The sequence below is a fragment of the Oncorhynchus clarkii genome, chromosome 1 (genome assembly GCF_045791955.1).
Source record: "Oncorhynchus clarkii lewisi isolate Uvic-CL-2024 chromosome 1, UVic_Ocla_1.0, whole genome shotgun sequence".
Taxonomy (NCBI): Eukaryota; Metazoa; Chordata; class Actinopteri; order Salmoniformes; family Salmonidae; genus Oncorhynchus; species Oncorhynchus clarkii.
The window spans coordinates 11,462,906-11,489,394 of record NC_092147.1 but is presented as its reverse complement, the minus strand read 5'-3'; the positions used below and the strand labels follow the sequence as shown (position 1 = coordinate 11,489,394).

General features: G+C 45.2%; 1 protein-coding gene across 1 annotated transcript in view; it reads left to right on the top strand.

Moving 5' to 3' along the window:
* The first annotated feature begins 5,012 nt into the window (after positions 1 to 5,012).
* LOC139415075 (E3 ubiquitin-protein ligase RNF220-like) overlaps positions 5,013 to 26,489 on the top strand; it is a 40,776-nt gene continuing 19,299 nt past the window's right edge. Inside the window, exon 1 of the mRNA XM_071162855.1 lies at positions 5,013 to 5,655. Within this exon, the coding sequence (XP_071018956.1) occupies positions 5,013 to 5,655 (643 nt within the window). The remainder of the gene's footprint in view (positions 5,656 to 26,489) is intronic.

Below are 26,489 nucleotides of genomic sequence, written 5' to 3'. Positions count from 1 at the left end.
AGGATAGAAGGGCAGAAACAGACTGGCCATGGGGAAACTCAGGCAAATGCCAGGTGGGCTGGTCCATCAATCCCATTGTGTAAATGAGTTTGTATGCAGAATTATCCTTTTTTTGGTCAAATAATGGGGACCTTGAGGAAAACAAATGGGCTGGTGTGTTAGAAATAGCTGGGCCGATTTCTGCTCCCAGTTCGTCCCTGTGGAAGGGGATCATAGGAGGGAGGGATATAAGCTAGCTGCTAACAGGACTGTGTCTGCTGTGTGTCTGTCTGGATGTTCACTAACCAGGGGATTCCAGCCAAGGGACAAACTGGAATTTGGAGGTGCTTGTAAATATTTTTGCAAGACTTATAGAGGTCGACAAGATGAGCTGATGCTGGAATGCCTGTTTATATACAGCCTGTTACTCCAGTGGTGTGTGTTCACTGAATCTAACCCTTAAACAATGTCACAAGCCAGCTAGCGCAATTCACTTACTGAAATAATGACCATCCTATGTCAGACCCCACACCAAGGCCTGTCACATAAGTCTGGAGGTGAGACAGAGCTAGCCAGTCAGTCTCATGTCTCCTGTTTATATTCCTGTTACATTTCTGCATCTGCTGTCTGACTTCCTATTTCCCCACACAAACTGGGGTGGGCTGTGGAGGGTTGGGGTGGTGGGCTGTGGAGGGTTGGGGTGGAGGGCTGTGGAGGGTTGGGGTGGTGGGCTGTGGAGGGTTGGGGTGGTGGGCTGTGGAGTGTTGGGGTGGAGGGCTGTGGAGGGTTGGGGTGGTGGGCTGTGGAGGGGGTGACTGAAGAGTTCCACATTATGATAGTAGACATAGGCTACAATGGGCATTGAATTTCTCTTTCTCTATTAATTTTGGGGACAGTTTAAAAGTGGAATCTGCATTAAGGGAAACAGTGCAACTGTTCACCCCAGCACACTTATTGTTTTGTCTATGAAATGGAGGCAAGGAGCATCCAGCTTCATGGTAAAAAAAAAAAAAATCATAATATATACTCTGCTGGTCTATTGCATGTGAAATTGTGCCAGGATTTCCAAGGGGAATTTTTTGTTGTTGTTTGAACTAATTTATTTGTTGTTGCAATATCGCAAACAGATGTGGCAGTTCCACCACGATTGAGTCCAGCTTTAATGCCAGCATATGGCAACGTGGCACATTATTAGCTGCACTGGCACATACCAACCCACAGGGCACACACACACCGGTTGAATAAACGTTGTTTCCAGATTTTTTCAAATAAATTACATTGAACGAAAGTGGAATAGATGTTGAATTGACATCTGTGCCCAGTGGGAAGTAATGTCAGAGTAGACATTGGAGTTACCCGTCACAGCTGGCTGAAGGACTGGACCAAGGTGCAGCATGGTAAGCGTACATTTTAACTTTATTTAGAAATGACGCCGACAAAACGAAGACCCCAAAAAACAACCGTGACGCTATGTGCCCTGAACAACTACAAAGTTAACTTCCCACAAAACAGGTGGGGGAAAAGGGTACCTAAGTATGGTTCTCAATCAGAGACAACGATAGACAGCTGTCCCTGATTGAGAACCATAACAGGCCAAAACATAGAAATACAAAACATAGAAAAAAGGACGTAGAATGCCCACCCTAGTCACACCCTGGCCTAACCAAAATAGAGAATAAAAAGCCTCTCTATGGCCAGGGCGTGACACTACCGTTCCAAAATTGCACCTATTCACTTTATCTCGTTTTCACACTTGCACATCAAAAGTAATTTCCCCTGTATTTGCCTTCGTTGTGACATTCCCAAATACTCCCAAACCTTACTCCCAAATACCATCGTATTCCCAATCTCAGAGGTCTCTCCACACTTGCTGACACTCAAATTGATGTTCATTACTGTCACGTTCTGACCTTAGTTCCTTTTTTATGTCTTTGTGTTAGGTTGGTCAGGGCGTGAGTTGGGGTGGATAGTCTATGTTCTTTTTTCTATGTTGTATTTCTGTGTTTGGCCTGGTATCGTTCTCAATCAGAGGCAGGTGTCGATCGTTGTCTCTGATTGAGCATCATACTTAGGTAGCCTGTTTCCCCATTTTGGTTGTGGGTGATTGTTTTCTGTGTCTTCTACACAGAACTGGTTCGTGTTCAGTTTGTGTAGTGTTCAGTTTTGATTAAAAATATGACGACCACGCTGCGTGTTGGTCCAATCCTTCCTAGTCCTCCTCAGAAGAGGAGGACGAAAACCGTTACAATTACAGACTGAGACCTGAGGGGAAGCAAACAGTACCGTTGGAGACATGGAAATTACGTGTCACATTAGATTAGCCCAACGGAACCTCTGGAATGGCTCAGAGGAAGACATAATTATTTCAATAACATTATTCCCAAAAAGTCTTTATACTATACAAATTCTGATAAAAACACATTAAGAGCGATTTGTGATTTTCTCGTGTTATGCCATCAAACAGTGTTAAAAATCTGAATCCCTCCGAGTCAAGAAGATCAATCACCCAATAGACACAATTTCAGCATTAAATGATAATTTGCATTCTAACTCAGCAACAGCATCTTTTCCCTAAATCGAAAGCACAGGACATGGCCATCAACCTAAGCAATTCTCTACTGAACAGAGGAATGGAAGACAACTCAGTCCCAAGCACTTCACATTTTATAAAGCTTTCCGTCACATGTGAGACTGACCCCATTAGGCATGTTATTAAGCCTGGGCCTTGTACTGTCCAGTGTTGGTCCTTTTCAAGGTTATCCCCTTTCCTCAGTCCCCAGCCTATACTGTTACCTTTAAACTTCGGTAGCCTAGTAGTTCATTACACTGCCATTACAAAAAGTGCCGTTTATTTTATGGAAAGAAACAATGCCAAATGTAAAATCTCAATGTTGAGTTGAAGTGAGACAATATCTATGCCAGAACATCTGTGTTTTGGGTATAAAAAGACCCCAAGTTTACAATCAGGACTAAAGCATGTTATCAGAATTTAAATGGCAATGTATGTTACTTATTTGTGCCTTTGCCAGAGGTACATTATTTTTTAAAGCAGCTGGATATGGCTTAATGACATTTTAGTATAATGTTTGTTGTTGTTGTTCAGGATAGAGGCTAGCACTGAGGATAACAGATTGAACGCTCTAAATGTAGCTCACAGACCCTCTTCGGGGAGAGTGACTCGGAGGGGAAAGGTAGGCTAAGAGAGCTAAGAGAGGGGATCATCACTCGAAGCGTGAACAAGCATCTGAGCAGCAGCAGCAGTAGCCACAACAGCCTGAACCAGCGTCGCTTTAACCTCACAAATTCACCACCTCCTCTGTTACAATTATCATTGGTCCGTCCACGTGACAAATACCGCACTATACTTGGAAAGAATCGCAAGCGCGTGTTTTTTTTAAGGTGCCAACGATCTCTGACATCTTAACTTAACTGTGCAGTTAACAAAGGTCCATTACTACGCTTTAACTCGGTAAGTAGCCTACGTCTAGCCCTATATGCAATATCCTATTAATATATATATTTTTTTTATAATTATCTGGATAAATATTTTATCAGGTATTTGCACTTGAAGACTGCTACGCTTTTTATTATTTTTTACTCGCAAATTAGGGTTTGTTTTACATTTGAATAGCCTACTTTTCAAGATGTTTGTTGGGAATTCCGTTGTCCAACTTCTTACGTTGTTCTTAAACCGCTCATTTGTGGACCCCGAGACGTTTCACAATTTTGTTGTTGCCCTGAACTATCTCGCCAGATTCACCTAATCAAGGCCTTGATGATTAGTTGACCAGTTGCGTAAGGTGTGTCATCTCTGGGATATATCAAACACATGGGATGGCTTGAAATGTTTCTAATATATAGGCCTGGCGTGTTAAGTCTAAATAGACCTATATAATACATCAAATAAACAAAACTGGAAAAAAATATATTGCAGGGAGTCTAAGGGATGTTATTACGCTCTCACATTAGAGTGAGTACCGAGTAGTAAAACAACGAGGAAGGGAAGCGCTGCTAAGGTACACAATAGTAGATTTTGCTAGACTGAGTAGTGTTTAAAAAAGTCACTTGGGGCGAGAGAACGCAGTAGACATGCGACCTCTTTCATGTGATTGTTTTTTGTTGAACAGAAGTTTTTAATTTGCACATTCATATGTAAAAAAAAATCTAATATATCTATCATAGTTCACTAAGTGTAGATGATCAATAGCAAAACGATCTCTTTCATAACCAAACCTGTAAAGGAACATCATTTTTAATTGATCATTTGTAGCCTATAAATAGGTTAATTTCAGAAACTTTAACATTGAGGAAACAGAAACGATTCGTTTTATAATCCTCTTCAAGATCTGTACATTTACATTTTAGAATTAGACGCCCATATTGGGATTATTTTAACGTTTTATGCAGACCACAAAAATTATATTCACCCAAATATCTATTTGATAAAACGAAATGTCAAGTACATGGAAATATATGCGTTTTACTTTATTTTCTATTGTATGTTTGTATGTTTTTTTTAAATGTAACTTTCAATTTAATTTAACAGCACATTCTCAGTTACTAATACAAATCAGCGCAGCTTTTCCTTTCCCAATTTAGTTACTTAGACTATGAAAGTGTGTTACCATTCTTAACATAATTTTCTGTCCAGATTGCACATTCCTTATGAAAATGTCTTATTTTTGGTTAAGCTATTATTTAACTTTTGCATTAGTTAATTGTGTCACAGTTCTCTTTCATCCCCCATATCTCTTTCTTATATCACCCTCATTTCTGACAATAATATTTTATCAAGATGTCTTACATTTACTGTACATTTAGCAGAGCAATTATTAAGTGCCTTGCTCAAGGCCCCATCGACAGATTTTCGTCTGAACCAGTGACATTTCGGTTACTGGCTTAACACTCTGAGGGTGGACTCACAGTGAAGTCATTCAGCATCAATCTCATCTGTCTCCAAACCACGCCATTACTAAGCCCATCCCCTATTGACCAGTCCCCTCTCGCTTTAGGGACAGCGAGGAGTTGATTGGATGGACCTCCACTGGCCCACCTTCAAGATGGACAGCTCCTCCTACCTGCCCGGTCCCCTGGCGTCCCCAACCCTGATGGTGCTGGCATCCACAGCCAAGACAGGCTGTGATGCCTCCGTCCCCTGCCAGGCCTCCGTCCCCTGCCAGGCCCCGAGGTCCTTCAGGGCCCCAATCTTTGAGAAGGACCTCCCCTTCCCCTCCGGCTCCTACACATTTGCCTCCATGTACAACCGTCAGGGGCCTATCTCCGGCCACGGCTCCTTCCCTGCCAGAGACTTCCCTGCCTCCCTGCTCCACCTCCATCCCCAGTTCCAGTTTCACCCCAACAACCTGGACTGCCCTTCCCTGGGGATGCTCAACCACATTGGGGTAGGGGTCTTCCGACCCTTCTCCTCCCCGCCTGAAGAGAAGGAAGAGAGGGAGACCAGGGGTTATCAGTCAGCCTTCACCCCTGCTAAGAGACTCAAGGGCTGCTACACAGATTCTGAGGGGAAGGAGTATGATTTTGGAGGAGGGTGTTTCCTCTCTGGCTCACCGGGATCACTCAAGGCCGCCGAGGATTCTGGGAGGAAGTTGTTTACGGTGTCTGGGCTGCTGTCGAACAGAGAGGCCTCGTCTAGTCCTGAGGACCGTAAAGAACACTGTGAGTATCCTCCTCTTTGTATATACTTCTCCAAGCATATCTACATGGGTGGTAATATAGTGGCAGTAATACAGTGTGATTTAAAGACACGCAGAAAAATCCTCATACCAGGCTAGCAGGAATTGTATGCTTTCTTAAAATCCATGGTTTCAATACAATCAATGAAATCATTGACAGTTATGGAAGGCCTACATCTTGAATTTTTAATGTGTGTCTTTATGGACTGTGTCCTTTCTACTCTTTGACAATCTTAACCCAAATCTTTTCCTGCGTGTGCAAAGAATGTGACACTCTCTTGGACTTGACATGAGCTGACAAAAAATGGCCACTCGTCCATGTTTCTGGTAATTGGTCACGGATTACCATTAGTACTACCACTGAATGTATAGTTTTTCAATAAGGTGGAAGACAAACATAAGAGGAGGGGAAGTTTGAGTGAGAAACACCCTATTCAGAGATAACGAGGTGACAGAGCGAGCAAGGCAGCCATGCGTCGAGAAATGACGCAGCTCTCAGCTCCACAAATTACATCCTCAACTCAATATGGCCACCCACGCAATCATGAGCCATCTGTTGTGTTGACAACATGAAGGAGAGAGGTGTCAGTCAGAGCGACGGGGCGAGAGCTGCTCCTCATTACGCTAGAGGATAATTGCCCGACGGCGCGGGGGCACAACGGCGCTCGCCTGCCCTCATCTTGCCTCCACCTCCAAAGAGTGGGAAGGAAGGCAGACACTCCAGCACAAGGTATGATGGGAAAACTAACCCCCGCACGGCCGCCAAGGTGGTGCCTGACAGATGAAATTCCCCAGAGAGAGAGGGCCCACAATCCTCGGTAGATCAGGGGAGGGCCATGTTGAAAATAATGACAATGAGAGAAGAGGGAGCTGAGAGCTGTGATATCCATATAACAAAGATACTTTTCATCCCACATCAAGGCCTGGAGCTGGGATGCCTTGTCTTAACAAAATAAACGGATTGTGTGTGTGTGTGTGCAAGCCTGTGAGTGTCTGGTTTTGTGGAACTTCCTGGTTTTGAAATGCCGTCGGGTGAATGACAGGCAGGAATCCCAATAATGAAACCTAACAGTGACAGGAAAGGGAAGATGCCAAACAGGTGTGTGTGAGTGTGTTTATAGGCTTATTACGAGAGCGACAACCTGTGAGTGTGTTTGTGTATGTGTTCATTACGCAAGCGAGTGTGCACTCCTGTGTGTGTGTGTGTGTGTGTGTGTGTGTATCTGTGCTCATATTACCTCCAAACAGAGAATAATTTGATGAAAATACAGGCATGGATGGACAGGGGGCATGGAATAGGGCTGCCGAACCAAAAGTGGGTGGTGCTATGTAGCTCAAAGTTCTGGAAAAATGTACTCTGAGTGTTTAGAAGCAGAGTTTCCTTTTTTATCCAATTAGATTGAAGCTCAGGCAAACTCAGGGCTTTGATGCAGTTGAGCTGCCAGCACTTTTCTAAAGTCTGATATTTGGTTCCTCTTGACTGACTAACAGTGTTAAGCTTCAAAACGTACGGGGATGAAACTATTTGGTTGCTACGTAGAAAACCTTGGTATGATCATTCATGATAATACATGACACCATACATGGACATGTTCGACCCATACAGCATGATCCATACCTCACGACCCATACGTAACGACCCATACGGTACGACCCATACCATACGACTCATATGACCCATATTACGCAACCCATACCCTATGACCCATAAAGCACGACCCATGCATCACAAAACACACTACAAAACACCAAGTGTGTTCACAGGCATTCTTTGTCCCTCTCTATTCTATCAATAAATTATATTTATTTTTATTTCACCTTTATTTAACCAGGTAGGCTAGTTGAGAACAAGTTCTCATTTGCAACTGCGACCTGGCCAAGATAAAGCATAGCAGTGTGAACAGACAACACAGAGTTACACATGGAGTAAACAATTAACAAGTCAATAACACAGTAGAAAAAAAAGAGTCTATATACATTGTGTGCAAAAGGCATGAGGAGGTAGGCGAAAAATTACAATTTTGCAGATTAACACTGGAGTGATAAATGATCAGATGGTCATGTACAGGTAGAGATATTGGTGTGCAAAAGAGCAGAAAAGTAAATAAATATAAACAGTTTGGGGATGAGGTAGGTAAAATTGGGTGGGCTATTTACCGATAGACTATGTACAGCTGCAGCGATCGGTTAGCTGCTCAGATAGCAGATGAAGTTGGTGAGGGAGATCAAAGTCTCCAACTTCAGCGATTTTTGCAATTCGTTCCAGTCACAGGCAGCAGAGAACTGGAACGAAAGGCGGCCAAATGTTGTTGGCTTTGGTGTTGGCTTTAGGGATGATCAGTGAGATACACCTGCTGGAGCTCGTGCTATGGGTGGGTGTTGCCATCGTGACCAGTGAACTGAGATAAGGCGGAGCTTTACCTAGCATGGACTTGTAGATGACCTGGAGCCAGTGGGTCTGGCGACGAATATGTAGCGAGGGCCAGCCGACTAGAGCATACAGGTCGCAGTGGTGGGTGGTATAAGGTGCTTTAGTAACAAAACGGATGGCACTGTGATAAACTGCATCCAGTTTGCTGAGTAGAGTATTGGAAGCTATTTTGTAGATGACATCGCCAAAGTCGAGGATCGGTAGGATAGTCAGTTTTACTTGGGTAAGTTTGGCGGCGTGAGTGAAGGAGGCTTTGTTGTGGAATAGAAAGCCGTTTCTAGATTTGATTTTAGATTGGAGATGTTTGATATGAGTCTGGAAGGAGAGTTTACAGTCTAGCCAGACACCTAGGTACTTATAGATGTCCACGTATTCTAGGTCGGAACCATCCAGGGTGGTGATGCTAGTCGGGCGTGTGGGTGCAGGCAGCGAACGGTTGAAAAGCATGCATTTGGTTTTACTAGAGTTTAAGAGCAGTTGGAGGCCATGGAAGGAGTGTTGTATGGCATTGAAGCTCGTTTGGAGGTTAGATAGCACAGTGTCCAAGGACGGGCCGGAAGTATACAGAATGGTGTCGTCTGCGTAGAGGTGGATCAGGGAATCGCCCGCAGCAAGAGCAACATCATTGATATATACAGAGAAAAGAGTCGGCCCGAGAATTGAACTCTGTGGCACCCCCATAGAGACTGCCAGAGAACCGGACAGCATGCCCTCCGATTTGACACACTGAACTCTGTCTGCAAAGTAGTTGGTGAACCAGGCAAGGCAGTCATCAGAAAAACCGAGGCTACTGAGTCTGCCGATAAGAATATGGTGATTGACAGAGTCGAAAGCCTTGGCAAGGTCGATGAAGACGGCTGCACAGTACTGTCTTTTGATGGCGGTTATGATATCGTTTAGTACCTTGAGCGTGGCTGAGGTGCACCCGTGACCGGCTCGGAAACCAGATTGCACAGGGGAGAAGGTACGGTGGGATTCGAGATGGTCAGTGACCTGTTTGTTGACTTGGCTTTCGAAGACCTTAGATAGGCAGGGCAGGATGGATATAGGTCTGTAACAGTTTGGGTCCAGGGTGTCTCCCCCTTTGAAGAGGGGGATGACTGCAGCAGCTTTCCAATCCTTGGGGATCTCAGATTATATGAAAGAGAGGTTGAACAGGCTGGTAATAGGGTTTGCAACAATGGCGGCGGATAGTTTCAGAAATAGAGGGTCCAGATTGTCAAGCCCAGCTGATTTGTATGGGTCCAGGTTTTGCAGCTCTTTCAGAACATCTGCTATCTGGTTTTGGGTAAAGGAGAACCTGGAGAGGCTTGGGCGAGTAGCTGCGGGGAGGGCGGAGCTGTTGGCCGAGGTTGGAGTAGCCATGGGGAAGGCATGGCCAGCCGTTGAGAAATGCTTGTTGAAGTTTTCGATAATTATGGATTTATCGGTGGTGACCGTGTTACCTAGCCTCAGTGCAGTGGGCAGCTGGGAGGAGGTAGCCTAGTGGTTAGAGCTTTGGACTTGTAACTTAAAGGTTGCAAGATTGAATCCCCAAGCCGACAAGGTAAAATCTGTTGTTCTGCCCCTGATCAAGGCAGTTAACCCACTGTTCCTCGGCTATCATTGAAAATAAGAATTTGTTCTTAACTGACTTGTCTAGTTGAATGAAGGGAAAATAAAACATATAGGAAACCCTGTTTGTAAGCTTTAAAATGCTACCAATCTAAACCTTTTATCTTTTCCAGTGATGAAGACATGGATGTTGCAACACAACACAATTTATCATGGTACAGTGGGGTATGCGATATGGGTCAACTTTGAGCATCTCCTGAATGTTTGGGCTTTAAGGTCCAAAAAGTAACTTTCTGACCACTTCTACAACGGGCAAAAATGTATGAAAGGTTTCATTCAAATTAAAAGGGGTGCTGTCAAAAAAGGATTGAATTCAAATGGATTTACCCATCTTCTATGCATTTAGAGATACATTCATTAGCATACAGTCTCCAGTTGAAATCTATCTACAGGAGCTCACTGTGAATTGGCATATTTTGTTGAGTATATCAAGAGTTAAAAACGGTTCTATGTGCTCTGGTTAGACAGGCTTGTTGTGGCTATCCTGGCTGTTTGTCTGACACAGTGTTTGTTAAATGTCTTCAGTATCATTGTGTTGCTTGACGTCTCCCTTCTCTTCTCCAGTATCTAAACACAACATTACCCCAGTCTCAGAGTAGGAGTGTTGATTTAGGATCAGATTTGCTTTTTTACATCACAATGAATACAACTACATGGGCAGAGGGAGGGCCTGATCCTTACAGTAGATCAGCATTATGGCCCCAGACGTTTTATCTGAAGATGTGCAGACGAACAGATATGACAGCTGTTTAAACGGCTCCTCTCTTTCAAAGGGCAGATGTCTCCAGCGAGGCGAATCATGTTGATTTTCCTCAGGGAGATGTTTCAAACTTCTAGGGGTTGAGCTGTATAACTAAAAGGATACAAAAACAGAGGAAGAGAATGATAAAACATTGTCTACTGCAGATTTCCAGGCAGACAGACTGTGGTGATCTTCCCTTCAAATCCCTGTGTTGTTATCACACCGTATGGTGTTGAGTTACTGTAAGGGAGAGTTCTGATTGGTGTGTCCAGTTGTATGAATAGTAAATGTGGGCAGGTGAGAAAATAGTTCTGTAGCAAAGTAAAGCCATCAGACAAAGGTCTGTCCGTCCGTCCGTCCGTCCTGGAAATAAAGAGCCGATAGCTGTGTATGTATGGAATGGTTCCTATTGATCTCCTCCTCTGTTAGATGTAAACAGTGTCTTACAGGAGACTTCAATCAATACTCCCTCAGCTGGACAGCTGCTCTGAAAGAACACACACGGAAACTGTGTCTGGAACCAACTAAACCCATAAAGCATCACATGAGAATGAATCCCTGTGGCAAGTCTGCACCTGTGTCCCATATGGCCTCCTATTCCCTACGCAGTGCACTACTGTGGGAACACATTGTCATTTAGAATGTAGCCTACCATTAATCTATGGGATATTGATTCTGTACAGTCAGGTTGGGTGTTCCCTTGAGTTCCATAACAGGCATGTATAACAGACCGTAGAGGACTCTTAAACACTGAACACATCTGGTGAACCAAGCCCTGGAGTGTTACGCTCAAATGTTTCCCCTCTCCCATTCTGGTAACTTCCCTGGGCCTCGCTTCCCCATCAGTGGAGGATTTAGTTGTTTTCTATCCAGTTATCTCATAGAATTCCCACAGTCCCTCAACAGCAGATTTTGTGTCCAATTCAAGTGACTGGGAACAGGAAGCATTAACCCAAGTTGCAGAGTTTCCGAGTCATGGTGTGAGTGAGTGGACCTACTGTACATCTGCTACAGAGATCTCCCCTCTCTTTGCCACACACATAAGTTAGCATTAGACTGAGGGGGGTTAAGATCAGAAAGAGATAGAATAACCAAGCTAAACATCCCCCAAATCAAAGGGATCTTCTAATGGTACGATCCATTTGACAGCTGTGTTACCATACTGTAGATGAAGAGAATGTCTGGACCATGTGGACTGCACTTTGGGATTTCAGACACATTGCCTGAGAGAAGAAGAAGCATATGAATGAGATGGTGACTGTGTTTGATGTTTGAGGGTCGTGTTTGACTGTTGCCCTCCTGTCGCGGCAGTAATTTGTTCTTCTAATGTACTCTTAAGTGGGGAGCTTTCATCCTGGCGGGGTGGCGGGGGGGGGGGGGGCTGTTATTCTCTTTTTCTTTCTCGTTCCCTTCGTCTTGTCTGGCCAGGAGCAGCAGTGTGTGGAAGTGGTAGAAGTTATCCTTCCATAACACCCACCCACACAGCACATTGATACATTATCCTTCCATAACACCCACCCACATAGCACATTGATACATTATCCTTCCATAACACCCACCCACACAGCACATTGATACATTATCATTCCATAACACCCACCCACACAGCACATTGCTACATTATCCTTCCATAACATCCACCCACACTGCACATTGATGCATTATCCTTCCATAACACCCACCCACACAGCACGTTGATGCATTATCCTTCCATAACACCCACCCGCCCACACAGCACATTGATACATTATCCTTCCATAACACACACAGTACATTGATACATTATCCTTCCATAACACCCACCCACACAGTACATTGATACATTATCCTTGCATAACACCCACCCACCCACACAGCACATTGCTACATTATCCTTCCATAACACACACAGTACATTGATACATTATCCTTCCATAACACCCACCCACACAGTACATTGATACATTATCCTTGCATAACACCCACCCACCCACCCACACAGCACATTGATGCATTATCCTTCCATAACACCCACCCACACTGCACATTGATACATTATCCTTCCATAACACCCACCCACGCAGCACATTGATACATTATCCTTCCATAACACCCACCCACACAGCACATTGATACATTATCCTTCCATCCATACCACCCACACACAGAGTAGAAACCCCCATCCCAAACTATCCTTAGGACTTGTTATTCCATCCCCTAACATTAATTTAATCCATAACAACCTCTTTACACAACATCTGCCCTAGACTGGCTCGTAACTGTCTGCCCTAGACTGGCTCGTAACTGTCTGCCCTAGACTGGCTCGTAACTGTCTGCCCTAGACTGGCTCGTAACTGTCTGCCCTAGACTGGCTCGTAACTGTCTGCCCTAGACTGGCTCGTAACTGTCTGCCCTAGACTGGCTCGTAACTGTCTGCCCTAGACTGGCTCGTAACTGTCTGCCCTAGACTGGCTCGTAACTGTCTGCCCTAGACTGCCTCCCACTCCAACCAACCTCTATAGTCCCAAGTAACATTCACTGTACTGTCGTCTGTAGTGCCCATATCCTCAACCAGCCACCACACACACCCACTCAGTGTATAGACACAAGGGGGGTTGTCTGCGAGTGTCATGGAATCCATATGTCCTCATTCAGGTCTAAAAGGAGCCCAGTTAAAGGAGAAATTTTACAGTAACATGGGGAGAGAGAGGGTAAGGCTTTGTCCTTAATGGCACCCCATTCCTAATGGTGTGCATCTTATCTTTCTGCATTCTCCTCATATTGAACAGCAGTGTAGACTGAGAGGACGTGGGTTGAGAGGACAGAGAGAGGTTATGAGAGAGGACCAGGGGTCGTTAAAACAACAAGTCTGCTTCAACAGAGCCTCTGTCTCCCTGCACCTGATGGACCTGCTGCATCACATGGTCTGAACGCCTCTCTCTCTGATCTCACTTCAAAGACCCGTGGCGGGGGGCTTTGGGTGGCTGGATGTAGGGAAGCTTTCGTCCCAAATGGCCCCCTATTATTCCATATATAGTAACTACTTTTGACCAGAGCCTTGTGTGGGGGAGTGCACTATATAGGGAATAGGGTGATGAGGTCTAGGGTGACGGTGGCTGGGGCTGCGGTTTTGGATCACCGAACACATCCCCTGTTCTGTCCCTGTTCTTTATTTAAAACCAGGTAAGCCAGTTGAGAACTAGTTCTCATTTACAACTGCGACCTGGCCAAGATAAAGCAATGCAGTGCGACACAAACAACAACACAGAGTTACACCTGGAATAAACAAACATACCGTCAATAACACAATGGAAAAGTCTATACAGGCAATAAATTGGCCTCAGATTTCCACTTTATTACATATAGTCGGACGTGTGCGGATGGGTTATTAGCAATTGTGGGCGGGTGTGGCTGAACAAACAGCTGACCCGGGCACCACTATTGTGCGTGTGTGTGTTTGTGTCAAGGCTATTCTGGCAGAAGACCGGGTTGAGGAGGCTAGGTAGTGGATGGGTTACCCTGACTGAATAAGCGATCTGAAGCCATCTCAATAGCCACTCAACACAGACACACTCTCTGTTACACAAGTCGTTAGTATGGAGATGACACTAATTGACTCCATACAAGCTGTCCTGGACAGTACAAGCCTGGTTAGGGGCAGGAAAATGAAGAGGTCAGTCCATAATGAAATCAACCCCATATCATAAAATAATCCAAATTCTTTTAGGAATTGTGATAGTGTGAAGTGACCTTTATCCACCCCTCTTGCTGTGTGGTATGTTCACTCCTCAGTCAAGCTGTCTCTCTAAGAAAAAAATCTAAAACTATCAGCAGATTTAGCAGCTTTACTGTGGGTGTCACGGAAATGATGAATTATATTCTGTGCCAGCCAGGCACATTGTAAAGCGGAGAATGTTATACAGAATTATGCACTATTAAATGTCCAGAATCCCAGGACAGTCAGTATTATTGCAGGGTCCTATCCCTATGTCTGGGTGGGCTAGAACCAACCTGCCGCTGGGTCTAGCTTCTAACTGGAGATGATCCTGCCTCATTAGCGCATGCTCAAGTCTCTCTTTTGAAGCCATGTTCATAAGAGATTGAACTTTGAACTGAAAGTGTCCTCACTACAGCACCACAGCATGACCTGATTGAACAAAAACAGAACGGTGAGGATCCATAACTGGCTGACGCTGCCATACCTCATTGTTCTTCAGTGTTGGCAGACCGGGAGGGAGTATCGCTGGGGGGTATTGATGAGCACCACACAGGATCAAGCTCACCAGGGCTACAGACACATGCGGTCGAACGCCTGCATGTGTGTAAACGCGCACACACACGCTGGCACAGAACATCAGCCACTGTGTTTCTCCACTGTGTTATAAAGGCTTTGTTTACTTGGCTGCCCTTATCCCAGTGATAGTGCTGGGTCGATGTGTCTTGTCTTGTCTGGCTGGCTGGCTGACTACCTAGCCCTGAATAAGGCAACCACTGCTATGTTCAGTCCCTCTGGCCCGCTAAATGAGAAAACAGACAGGCAGACTGATACACAGGCAGGCAGGCAGACGTAGACAGACAGGCGGACACACAGACAGACACAGACAGACAGAGACAGACAGACAGTTAGACCGACAGAAACAGACAGACAGACACAAACAGACAGACTGACAGTTAGACTGACAGACAGACAGACTGACAGTTAGACTGACAGACAGACAGACTGACAGTTAGACAGACTGACAGACAGACTGACAGTTAGACTGACTGACAGACAGACTGACAGTTAGACTGACAGACAGACAGACTGACAGTTAGACTGACAGACAGACAGACACAGACAGACACAGACAGACACAGACAGACACAGACAGACACAGACTGACAGACAGTTAGACAGACAGACTGACAGACAGTTAGACAGACAGACAGACTGACAGTTAGACAGACAGACAGACTGACAGTTTGACAGACAGACAGACTGACAGTTAGACAGACTGACTGATCAGGACCCCTGTCCATGTGATCTTGTTCATTATGATTCTAGAGTTAAAAAAGCTGATCCTAGATCACCACTCTAAGACGATTCATGAATACGGGTCCAGGTCTTTCTATACTATGTCCCTCATACCCGCAGCAGTGGTACGTGACTGAGACAGTTTCTGATGCTATCTGTATGAGGAGAGGAAGCAGGGTCACTTTGAGGGCTATGGGTGGTCTTTCTACTGCGGGATCATATGTTTTACTGTTTCCACCCCCTCACACCTGTGGTGTATGGAGGACAGGTGTGTGTGTGTGTGTGTCTGCATGCGTTCATGTATTTGTGCAATTGTGCATCCGTAACTCGAGGTCCCCTGCTATCTAGTCCCGTTGTATGTGATTGTTCAGGGCCAAAGTGCTTGATACAATCAGCTTTGTAGAATGAGCCTTTCATTTCCCCCCATTAAGAGTGAGTGAGTATTAGAGACACATATTCCCCTCATTAAGCAGTGAGTGAGTATTAGAGACACATATTCCCCTCATTAAGCAGTGAGTGAGTATTAGAGACACATATTCCCCTCATTAAGCAGTGAGTGAGTATTAGAGACACATATTCCCCTCATTAAGAGTGAGTGAGTATTACAGACACATATTCCCCTCATTAAGAGTGAGTGAGTATTAGAGACACATATTCCCCTCATTAAGAGTGAGTGAGTATTAGAGACACATATTCCCCTCATTAAGAGTGAGTGAGTATTAGAGACACATATTCCCCTCATTAAGAGTGAGTGAGTATTAGAGACACATATTCCCCTCATTAAGCAGTGAGTGAGTATTAGAGACACATATTCCCCTCATTAAGAGTGAGTGAGTATTAGAGACACATATTCCCCTCATTAAGCAGTGAGTGAGTGAGTGAGTATTAGAGACACATATTCCCCTCATTAAGAGTGAGTGAGTATTAGAGACACATATTCCCCCCATTAAGAGTGAGTGAGTATTAGACACATATTCCCCCCATTAAGCAGTGAGTGAGTGAGTATTAGAGACACATATTCCCCTCATTAAGCAGTGAGTGAGTGAGTATTAGAGACACATATTCCCGCCATTAAGAGTGAGTGAGTATTAGAGACACATATTCCCCTCATTAAGAGTGAGTGAGTATTAGAGACACATATTCCCCTCATTAAGAGTGAGTGAGTATTAGAGACACATATTCCCCCCATTAAGAGTGAGTGAGTATTAGAGACACATATTCCCCTCATTAAGCAGTGAGTGAGTGAGTATTAGAGACACATATTCCCCTCATTAAGAGTGAGTGAGTGAGTATTAGAGACACATATTCCCCTCATTAAGAGTGAGTGAGTATTAGAGACACATATTCCCCTCATTAAGCAGTGAGTGAGTGAGTATTAGAGACACATATTCCCCTCATTAAGAGTGAGTGAGTATTAGACACATATTCCCCTCATTAAGCAGTGAGTGCGTGAGTATTAGAGACACATATTCCCCTCATTAAGAGTGAGTGAGTATTAGAGACACATATTCCCCTCATTAAGCAGTGAGTGAGTGAGTATTAGAGACACATATTCCCCTCATTAAGCAGTGAGTGAGTGAGTATTAGAGACACATATTCCCCTCATTAAGAGTGAGTGAGTATTAGAGACACATATTCCCCCCATTAAGAGTGAGTGAGTATTAGACACATATTCCCCTCATTAAGAGTGAGTGAGTGAGTATTAGAGACACATATTCCCCTCATTAAGCAGTGAGTGAGTGAGTATTAGAGACACATATTCCCCTCATTAAGAGTGAGTGAGTATTAGAGACACATATTCCCCTCATTAAGCAGTGAGTGAGTGAGTATTAGAGACACATATTCCCCTCATTAAGCAGTGAGTGAGTGAGTATTAGAGACACATATTCCCCTCATTTTACACAGACCAACAAAGAATTTGAATACAAATCCAAATTTGATAAACTCTAATTTCTAATGGGTAAAATACCACAGTGTGCCATCACAGCAGCAAGATTTGTGACCCGTTTCCACAAGAAAAGGGAAACCAGTGAAGAACAAACACCAATGTTAATACGACCCATATTTATTTTCCCTTTTGTACTTTAACTATTTGCAACACTGTATATAGACAATATGACATTTGAAATATCCCTATTGCTTTGGAACTGTTGCGATTGTAATGTTTACGAGAGAGAGAGAGAGAGAGAGAGAGAGAATCTAATTAACGCATAACGAGGTGCTTTGATGGCTCTATTAGCCTCCTCAACCAGACCCACTCAGGCCACAGACACACTTTATTGCCGAGCGAGAAATGTCTTTCTTTCAGGTGCAGGGACTGGGACACTCATAGTTCAGATAACTAGAGGAGTTGACCATGCTTTATAGCCAGATGGTAGAGTAGACAGCGGAATCCAACTGTCACTGTAGGATCTATGATCAGATGCTACATTTGATTTCCCTTTCAATCTCCTTTACTGTCACACGAGTGCAAGTGTAAAGCATTTGAGTTACAGGCCCCAGGTGAACCCTAGTCAGCGTATGTCCCATAACTGTCACCTAGCCTGGGGCAGCTGTTAGCGCTCAGACAGTGAACCGGTTTATAAACTATATGACCAAAATGATGTGGACACCTGCTCGTCAAACATCTCATTCCAAAATCATGGGCATTAATATGGAGTTGGTCCCCTCCCTTTGCTGCTATAACAGCCTCCACTCTTCTGGGAAGGCTTTCCACTAGATGTTGGAACATTGCTGCGGGGACTTGCTTCCTTCAGTGACGAGCATTAGTGAGGTCGGACACTGATGCTGCGCGATTAGGCCTGGCTTGCAGTCGGCATTCCAATTCATCCCAAAGGTGTTCGATGGGGTGGATGTCAGGGCTCTGTGCAGGCTGGTCAAATTCTTCCACACCGATCTCGACAAACCATTTCTGTATGGACCTCTCTTTGTGCACGGGGGCATTGTCATGCTGAAACAGGAAAGGGCCTTCGCCAAACTGTTGCCACAAAGTTGGAAGCACAATTCTGTGCTTCCACTTCCCTTCACTGAAACTAAGGGGCCTATCCCAAACCATGAAAAATGGCCCAGACCATTATTCCTCCTCCACCAAACTTTACAGTTGGCACTATGCATTGGGGCAGGTAGCGTTTTCCTGGCATCTGTCAAACCCAGGTGCGTCTGTCAGACTGCCAGATGGTGAAGCGTGATTCATCACCCTAGAGCTGACGCTTGGCATTGCGGATGGTGATCTTAGGCTTGTGTGCGGCTGCTCGGCCATGGAAACCCATTTAATGAAGCTCCAGACGAACAGTTATTGTGCTGACATTGCTTCCAGAGGCAGTTTGGACCTCGATAGCGAGTGTTGCAATCGAGGGCAGACAATTTCTACAAGCTACGCACTACAGCACTCTGTGATACTGTTCTGTGAGCTTGTGTGACCTACCACTTTGCGGATGAGCTGTTGTTGCTCCTAGACGTTTCCACTTCACAAATACAGCACTTACAGTTGACCGGGGAAGCTCTAGCAGGGCAAACATTTGATGAACTGACTTGTTGTAAAGGTGGCATCCTATGACAGTGCCACGTTGAAAGTAATTTAGCTCTTCAGAAAGGCCATTCTACTGCGGTGAGTCTTCCTGGGTAAGTCTCTAAGCTTTCCACACCTAGATTGTGCAACTCTTGCCCATTATTCTTTAAACTCTGACAAACTGGTTGTTGATCATTGCTAGACAACTATTTTCAGGTCTTGCCATAGATTTTCAAGTAGATTTAATTCAAAACTGTAACTTGGCCACTCAGGACCATTCACTGCCTTCTTGATAAGCAACTCCAGTGTAGATTTGGCCTTGTATTTTACGTAAATGTCTTGCAGGTGAGTTACCCCTCTATAGGGTGGTGTTAGGCTGGTGAGTTACCCCTCTATAGAGTGGTGTTAGGCTGGTGAGTTACCCCTCTATAGAGTGGTGTTAGGCTGGTGAGTTACCCCTCTATAGAGTGGTGTTATGGTGGTGAGTTACCCCTCTATAGAGTGGTGTTAGGCTGGTGAGTTACCCCTCTATAGAGTGGTGTTAGGCTGGTGAGTTACCCCTCTATAGAGTGGTGTTAGGCTGGTGAGTTACCCCTCTATAGAGTGGTGTTAGGCTGGTGAGTTACCCCTCTATAGAGTGGTGTTAGGGTGGTGAGTTACCCCTGTATAGAGTGGGGTTATGGTGGTGAGTTAACCCTCTGTAGAGTGGGGTTAGGGTGGTGAGTTAACCCTCTATAGAGTGGGGTTAGGCTGGTGAGTTACCCCTGTATAGGGTGGTGTTAGGCTGGTGAGTTACCCCTCTATAGGGTGGTGTTAGGCTGGTGAGTTACCACTGTGTAGAGTGGGGTTAGGCTGGTGAGTTACCCCTCTATAGAGTGGTGTTAGGCTGGTGAGTTACCCCTGTATAGATTGGTGTTATGGTGGTGAGTTACCCCTCTATAGAGTGGGGTTATGGTGGTGAGTTAACCCTCTATAGAGTGGGGTTAGGCTTGTGAGTTACCCCTCTATAGAGTGGGGTTATGGTGGTGAGTTACCCCTGTATAGAGTGGGGTTAGGCTGGTGAGTTACCCCTCTATAGAGTGGGGTTAGGCTGGTGAGTTACCCCTCTATAGAGTGGTGTTAGGCTGGTGAGTTACCCCTCTATAGAGTGGGGTTAGGCTGGTGAGTTACCCCTCTATAGAGTGGTGTTATGGTGGTGAGTTACCCCTGTATAGAGTGGTGTTAGGCTGGTGAGTTACCCCTCTGTAGAGTGGTGTTAGGCTGGTGAGTTACCCCTGTGTAGAGTGGGGTTATGGTGGTGAGTTTCCCCTCTATAGAGTGGGGTTATGGTGGTGAGTTTCCCCTCTATAGAGTGGTGTTAGGCTGGTGAGTTACCCCTCTATAGAGTGGTGTTAGGCTGGTGAGTTACCCCTCTATAGAGTGGGGTTATGGTGGTGAGTTTCCCCTCTATAGAGTGGTGTTAGGCTGGTGAGTTACCCCTGTGTAGAGTGGGGTTATGGTGGTGAGTTTCCCCTCTATAGAGTGGGGTTATGGTGGTGAGTTTCCCCTCTATAGAGTGGGGTTAGGCTGGTGAGTTACCCTTCTATAGAGTGGTGTTAGGCTGGTGAGTTACCCCTCAATAGAGTGATGTTAGGCTGGTGAGTTACCCCTCTATAGAGTGGTGTTAGGCTGGTGAGTTACCCCTCTATAGAGTGGTGTTAGGCTGGTGAGTTACCCTTCTATAGAGTGGTGTTAGGGTGGTGAGTTACCCCTCTATAGAGTGGTGTTAGGCTGGTGAGTTACCCCTCTATAGAGTGGTGTTAGGAGTGGTGTTAGGCTGGTGAGTTACCCCTCTATGGTGTTAGGCTGGTGAGTGGTGGTGTTAGGCTGGTGAGTTACCCTTCTATAGAGTGGTGTTAGGGTGGTGAGTTACTCCTCTGTAGAGTGGTGTTAGGCTGGTGAGTTACCCCTGTGTAGATTGGGGTTCTCTCCTTCTCTCTTTCTCTCTCTCGGAGGACCTGAGCCCTAGGACCATGTCCCAGGACTACCTGACATGATGACTCCTTGCTGTCACCAGTCCACCTGGCCGTGCTGCTGCTCCAGTTTCAACTGACCTGAGCCCTAGACCATACCCCAGGAATATCTGACATGATGACTCCTTGCTGTCCCCAGTCCACCTGACTGTGCTGCTGCTCCAGTTTCAACTGTTCTGCCTTATTATTATTCGACCATGCTGGTCATTTATGAACATTTGAACATCTTGACCATGTTCTGTTATAATCTCCACCCGGCACAGCCAGAAGAGGACTGGCCACCCCACATAGCCTGGTTCCTCTCTAGGTTTCTTCCTAGGTTTTGGCCTTTCTAGGGAGTTTTTCCTAGCCACCGTGCTTCTACACCTGCATTGCTTGCTGTTTGATGTTTTAGGCTGGGTTTCTGTACAGCACTTTGAGATATCAGCTGATGTACGAAGGGCTATATAAATACATTTGATTTGATTTGATTTAGGCTGGTGAGTTACCCCTCTATAGAGTGGGATTAGGGTGGTGAGTTACCCCTCTATAGAGTGGGGTTAGGGTGGTGAGTTACCCCTCTATAGAGTGGGGTTATGGTGGTGAGTTACCCCTCTATAGAGTGGGGTTATGGTGGTGAGTTACCCCTCTGTAGAGTGGGGTTATGGTGGTGAGTTTACCCTCTATAGAGTGGGGTTAGGGTGGTGAGTTACCCCTCTATAGAGTGGGGTTATGGTGGTGAGTAACCCCTCTATAGGGTGGTGTTAGGCTGGTGAGTTACCCTTCTATAGAGTGGTGTTAGGCTGGTGAGTTACCCCTCTATAGGGTGGTGTTAGGCTGGTGAGTTACCCTTCTATAGAGTGGTGTTAGGCTGGTGAGTTACCCCTCTATAGAGTGGGGTTATGGTGGTGAGTTACCCCTCTATAGAGTGGTGTTAGGGTGGTGAGTTACCCCTGTGTAGAGGTGTGTTAGGCTGGTGAGTTACCCCTGTGTAGAGTGGGGTTAGGCTGGTGAGTTACCCCTCTATAGAGTGGGGTTATGGTGGTGAGTTACCCCTCTGTAGAGTGGGGTTATGGTGGTGAGTTTACCCTCTATAGAGTGGGGTTAGGGTGGTGAGTTACCCCTCTATAGAGTGGGGTTATGGTGGTGAGTAACCCCTCTATAGGGTGGTGTTAGGCTGGTGAGTTACCCTTCTATAGAGTGGTGTTAGGCTGGTGAGTTACCCCTCTATAGGGTGGTGTTAGGCTGGTGAGTTACCCTTCTATAGAGTGGTGTTAGGCTGGTGAGTTACCCCTCTATAGAGTGGGGTTATGGTGGTGAGTTACCCCTCTATAGAGTGGTGTTAGGGTGGTGAGTTACCCCTGTGTAGAGGTGTGTTAGGCTGGTGAGTTACCCCTGTGTAGAGTGGGGTTAGGCTGGTGAGTTACCCCTCTATAGAGTGGGGTTAGGGTGGTGAGTTACCCCTGTGTAGAGTGGGGTTAGGGTGGTGAGTTACCCCTGTGTAGAGTGGGGTTAGGGTGGTGAGTTACCCCTGTGTAGAGTGGGGTTAGGCTGGTGAGTTACCCCTCTATAGAGTGGTGTTAGGGTGGTGAGTTTCCCCTGTGTAGAGTGGGGTTAGGCTGGTGAGTTACCCCTCTATAGAGTGGTGTTAGGGTGGTGAGTTACCCCTGTGTAGAGTGGGGTTAGGGTGGTGAGTTACCCCTGTGTAGAGTGGGGTTAGGCTGGTGAGTTACCCCTGTGTAGAGTGGGGTTAGGCTGGTGAGTTACCCCTCTATAGAGTGGTGTTAGGGTGGTGAGTTACCCCTGTGTAGAGGTGTGTTAGGCTGGTGAGTTACCCCTGTGTAGAGTGGGGTTAGGCTGGTGAGTTACCCCTCTATAGAGTGGGGTTATGGTGGTGAGTTACCCCTCTGTAGAGTGGTGTTAGGCTGGTGAGTTACCCCTCTATAGAGTGGTGTTAGGGTGGTGAGTTACCCCTGTGTAGAGTGGGGTTAGGGTGGTGAGTTACCTCTGTGTAGAGTGGGGTTAGGGTGGTGAGTTACCCCTGTGTAGAGTGGGGTTAGGCTGGTGAGTTACCCCTCTATAGAGTGGTGTTAGGGTGGTGAGTTACCCCTGTGTAGAGTGGGGTTAGGCTGGTGAGTTACCCCTCTATAGAGTGGTGTTAGGGTGGTGAGTTACCCCTGTGTAGAGTGGGGTTAGGGTGGTGAGTTACCCCTGTGTAGAGTGGGGTTAGGCTGGTGAGTTACCCCTGTGTAGAGTGGGGTTATGGTGGTGAGTTACCCCTCTATAGAGTGGTGTTAGGGTGGTGAGTTACCCCTGTGTAGAATGGGGTTAGGCTGGTGAGTTACCCCTGTGTAGAGTGGGGTTAGGGTGGTGAGTTACCCCTGTGTAGAGTGGGGTTAGGCTGGTGAGTTACCCCTCTATAGAGTGGTGTTAGGGTGGTGAGTTACCCCGTGCACTGTGAAGAGCTTTGGGTGTCTAGAAAGTGCCATATACTGTAAGTCCAGTCAGTTGTTATTTTAATTAATACCAAAAAGGTGAACTGCAAGGCTATGTTGTATTAGATAAATACATGACTGTAGTAAGTGCCTACGTGCCAAATAAAGTAACACGTTTTCATCTTTAATCAGACAATAATCCACCAATAATAAATAAATACAAATCTGTGAAACATTTCTGTGAAACTGTACATTTTACTTGTGGATTTGTGTTAATTTGTTTACCTACATGCCATTTTATAAACAATAGTGGAGTAACTTTGACTAAGGGCAAACATCATGATAAGCTTGCAATCTGAGTTTGAATAAGACATCTGATTACCACTTTGCATTTAGAACGGTTGGTTTTATTAAATCTAGTAAATAACCAAAACATTGATGGATCACTAGATACAAGAAAAGCATGTCTCTCGACCGCCCCTGCAATCTGGTCGGCATGCGCCTCATCCAACTCCCTCGTATGATTGGTTGTTTCCCACAAACCATAAGCGTCATCACACTGCCTCATGTGATTGGTAACTTTCTGACTTTCTGGCTGTGGTAACGAATGACGACCCAACTGACACTGTCCTTTCCCTTTTTTACTGGTTTCTAGATCAGTTTCAAACATCATTAAGCCTGTATTTCAATGAGGCTAGATTGATTACAGTTAGAAGACTTGAGGCAGAATTCATTCATTGCCTTCGGGGTGAACATGGTCTAAGAGGAGAGCCTGGCGGTTGAGACATGGCGCTCACTGTCCTCATTTATGGATAGAGAGAGATGATTGGCTAAGGACGTGCACGGCCGTGGACACAGCTGATGGAACTAAAGTGACCTGTAATGAAGAAGATAAAAGGAGAGCGAGAGAGAAAGAGAGACATGGACATGCAGAGAGAAAGACAGAGACAGACAGAGAGAGAGAGAGAAGGGCATTCTATGCCATCAAAAGGAACATAAATTTCAACATACCAATTAGGATTTGGCAAAAAATACTTGAATCAGTCATAGAGCCCATTGCCCTTTATGGTTGTGAGGTCTGGGGTCCGCTCACCAACCAAGACTTCACAAAATGGGACAAACACCAAATTGAGACTCTGCATGCAGAATTCTGCAAAAATATCCCCCGTGTACAACGTAGAACACCAAATAATGCATGCAGAGCAGAATTAGGCCGATACCCACTAATTATCAAAATCCAGAAAAGAGACGTTAAATTCTATAACCACCTAAAAAAAGGAAGCGATTCTCAAACCTTCCATAACAAAGCCATCACCTACAGAGAGATGAACCTGGAGAAGAGTCCCCTAAGCAAGCTGGTCCTGGGGCTCTGTTCACAAACACAAACACACCCTACAGAGCCCCAGGACAGCAGCACAATTAGACCCAACCAAATCATGAGAAAACAAAAAGATAATTACTTGACACATTGGAAAGAATTAACAAAAAAACTGAGCAAACTAGAATGCTATTTGGCCCTACACAGAGAGTACACAGCGGCAGAATACCTGACCACTGTGACTGACCCAAAATTAAGGAAAGCTTTGACTATGTACAGACTCAGTGAGCATAGCCTTGCTATTGAGAAAGGCCGCCGTAGGCAGACATGGCTCTCGAGAAGACAGGCTATGTGCTCACTGCCCACAAAATGAGGTGGAAACTGAGCTGCACTTCCTAACCTCCTGCCCAATGTATGACCATATTAGAGAGACATATTTCCCTCAGATTACACAGATCCACAAAGAATTCGAAAACAAATCCAATTTTGATAAACTCCCATATTTACTGGGTGAAATTCCACAGTGTGCCATCTCAGCAGCAAGATTTGTGACCTGTTGCCACGAGAAAAGGGCAACCAGTGAAGAACACACACCATTGTAAATACAACCCATATTTATGCTTATTTATTTTATCTTGTGTCCTTTAACCATTTGTACATTGTTAAAACACTGTATATATATAATATGACATTTGTAATTTCTTTATTGTTTTGAAACTTCTGTATGTGTAATGTTTACTGTTAATTTTTATTGTTTATTTCACTTTATATATTCACTTTATATATTATCTACCTCACTTGCTTTGGCAATGTTAACACATGTTTCCCATGCCAATAAAGCCCTTGAATTGAATTGAATTGAATTGAGAGACAGGCAGAGAGAGAGAGACAGGCAGAGAGAGAAAGACAGAGAGCGAACGACAGCAATGAGAGGGAGAGACAGAGAGAGAGAAAGACGGACAGAGAGAAAGACAGTGATGAGAGGGAGAGACAGAGAGAGAGAGACGGGGGAGAGAGACGGGGAGAGAGACGGGGAAAGAGAGACAGACAGAGAAGAGAGAGACAGACAGACAGACAGAGATGAGGGAGAGACAGAGAGAGAAAGACAGAGAGAGAAAGACAGAGAGCGAACGACAGCAATGAGAGGGAGAGACAGAGAGAGAGAAAGACGGACAGAGAGAAAGACAGTGATGAGAGGGAGAGACAGAGAGAGAGAGACGGGGGAGAGAGACGGGGAGAGAGACGGGGAAAGAGAGACAGACAGAGAAGAGAGAGACAGACAGACAGACAGAGATGAGGGAGAGACAGACAGGGAGAAAGACAGAGATGAGAGGGAGAGACAGAGAAGAGAGAGAATTTGTAATATTGGTTGGAGGTCTTTGTTCCGATTGACCCGTGGTCAAAAGGCCTTATTATGGATCTGGCGTCATCAGAGAAGGGCTATGGGGCTGAGGTGGTTCACAATGAGTCAATTTGAGGTCTGATTTGAGGTTGAATTCAAGTTGAAAAAGGGAACACAGCTGCTCAGCTCAAAGTAAAAAGTTGCTTAGATGCACTTCCACACCCACAACATATGCACCCGCGCACAAACACACACACACACACACACACACATGACCTTGTAGGCCTACAGTATAAACACACAAACAGTTTTACTTGTTATTGTTTGGTTCCTTACTGTGACTTCCAGCTTTAATGTACAATGTAGATATAAGGCCCTTCAACAATTACTTAATACAGCCTTTATTAATCAATGAATAATCATTACAGTCTTGCTGAGACATT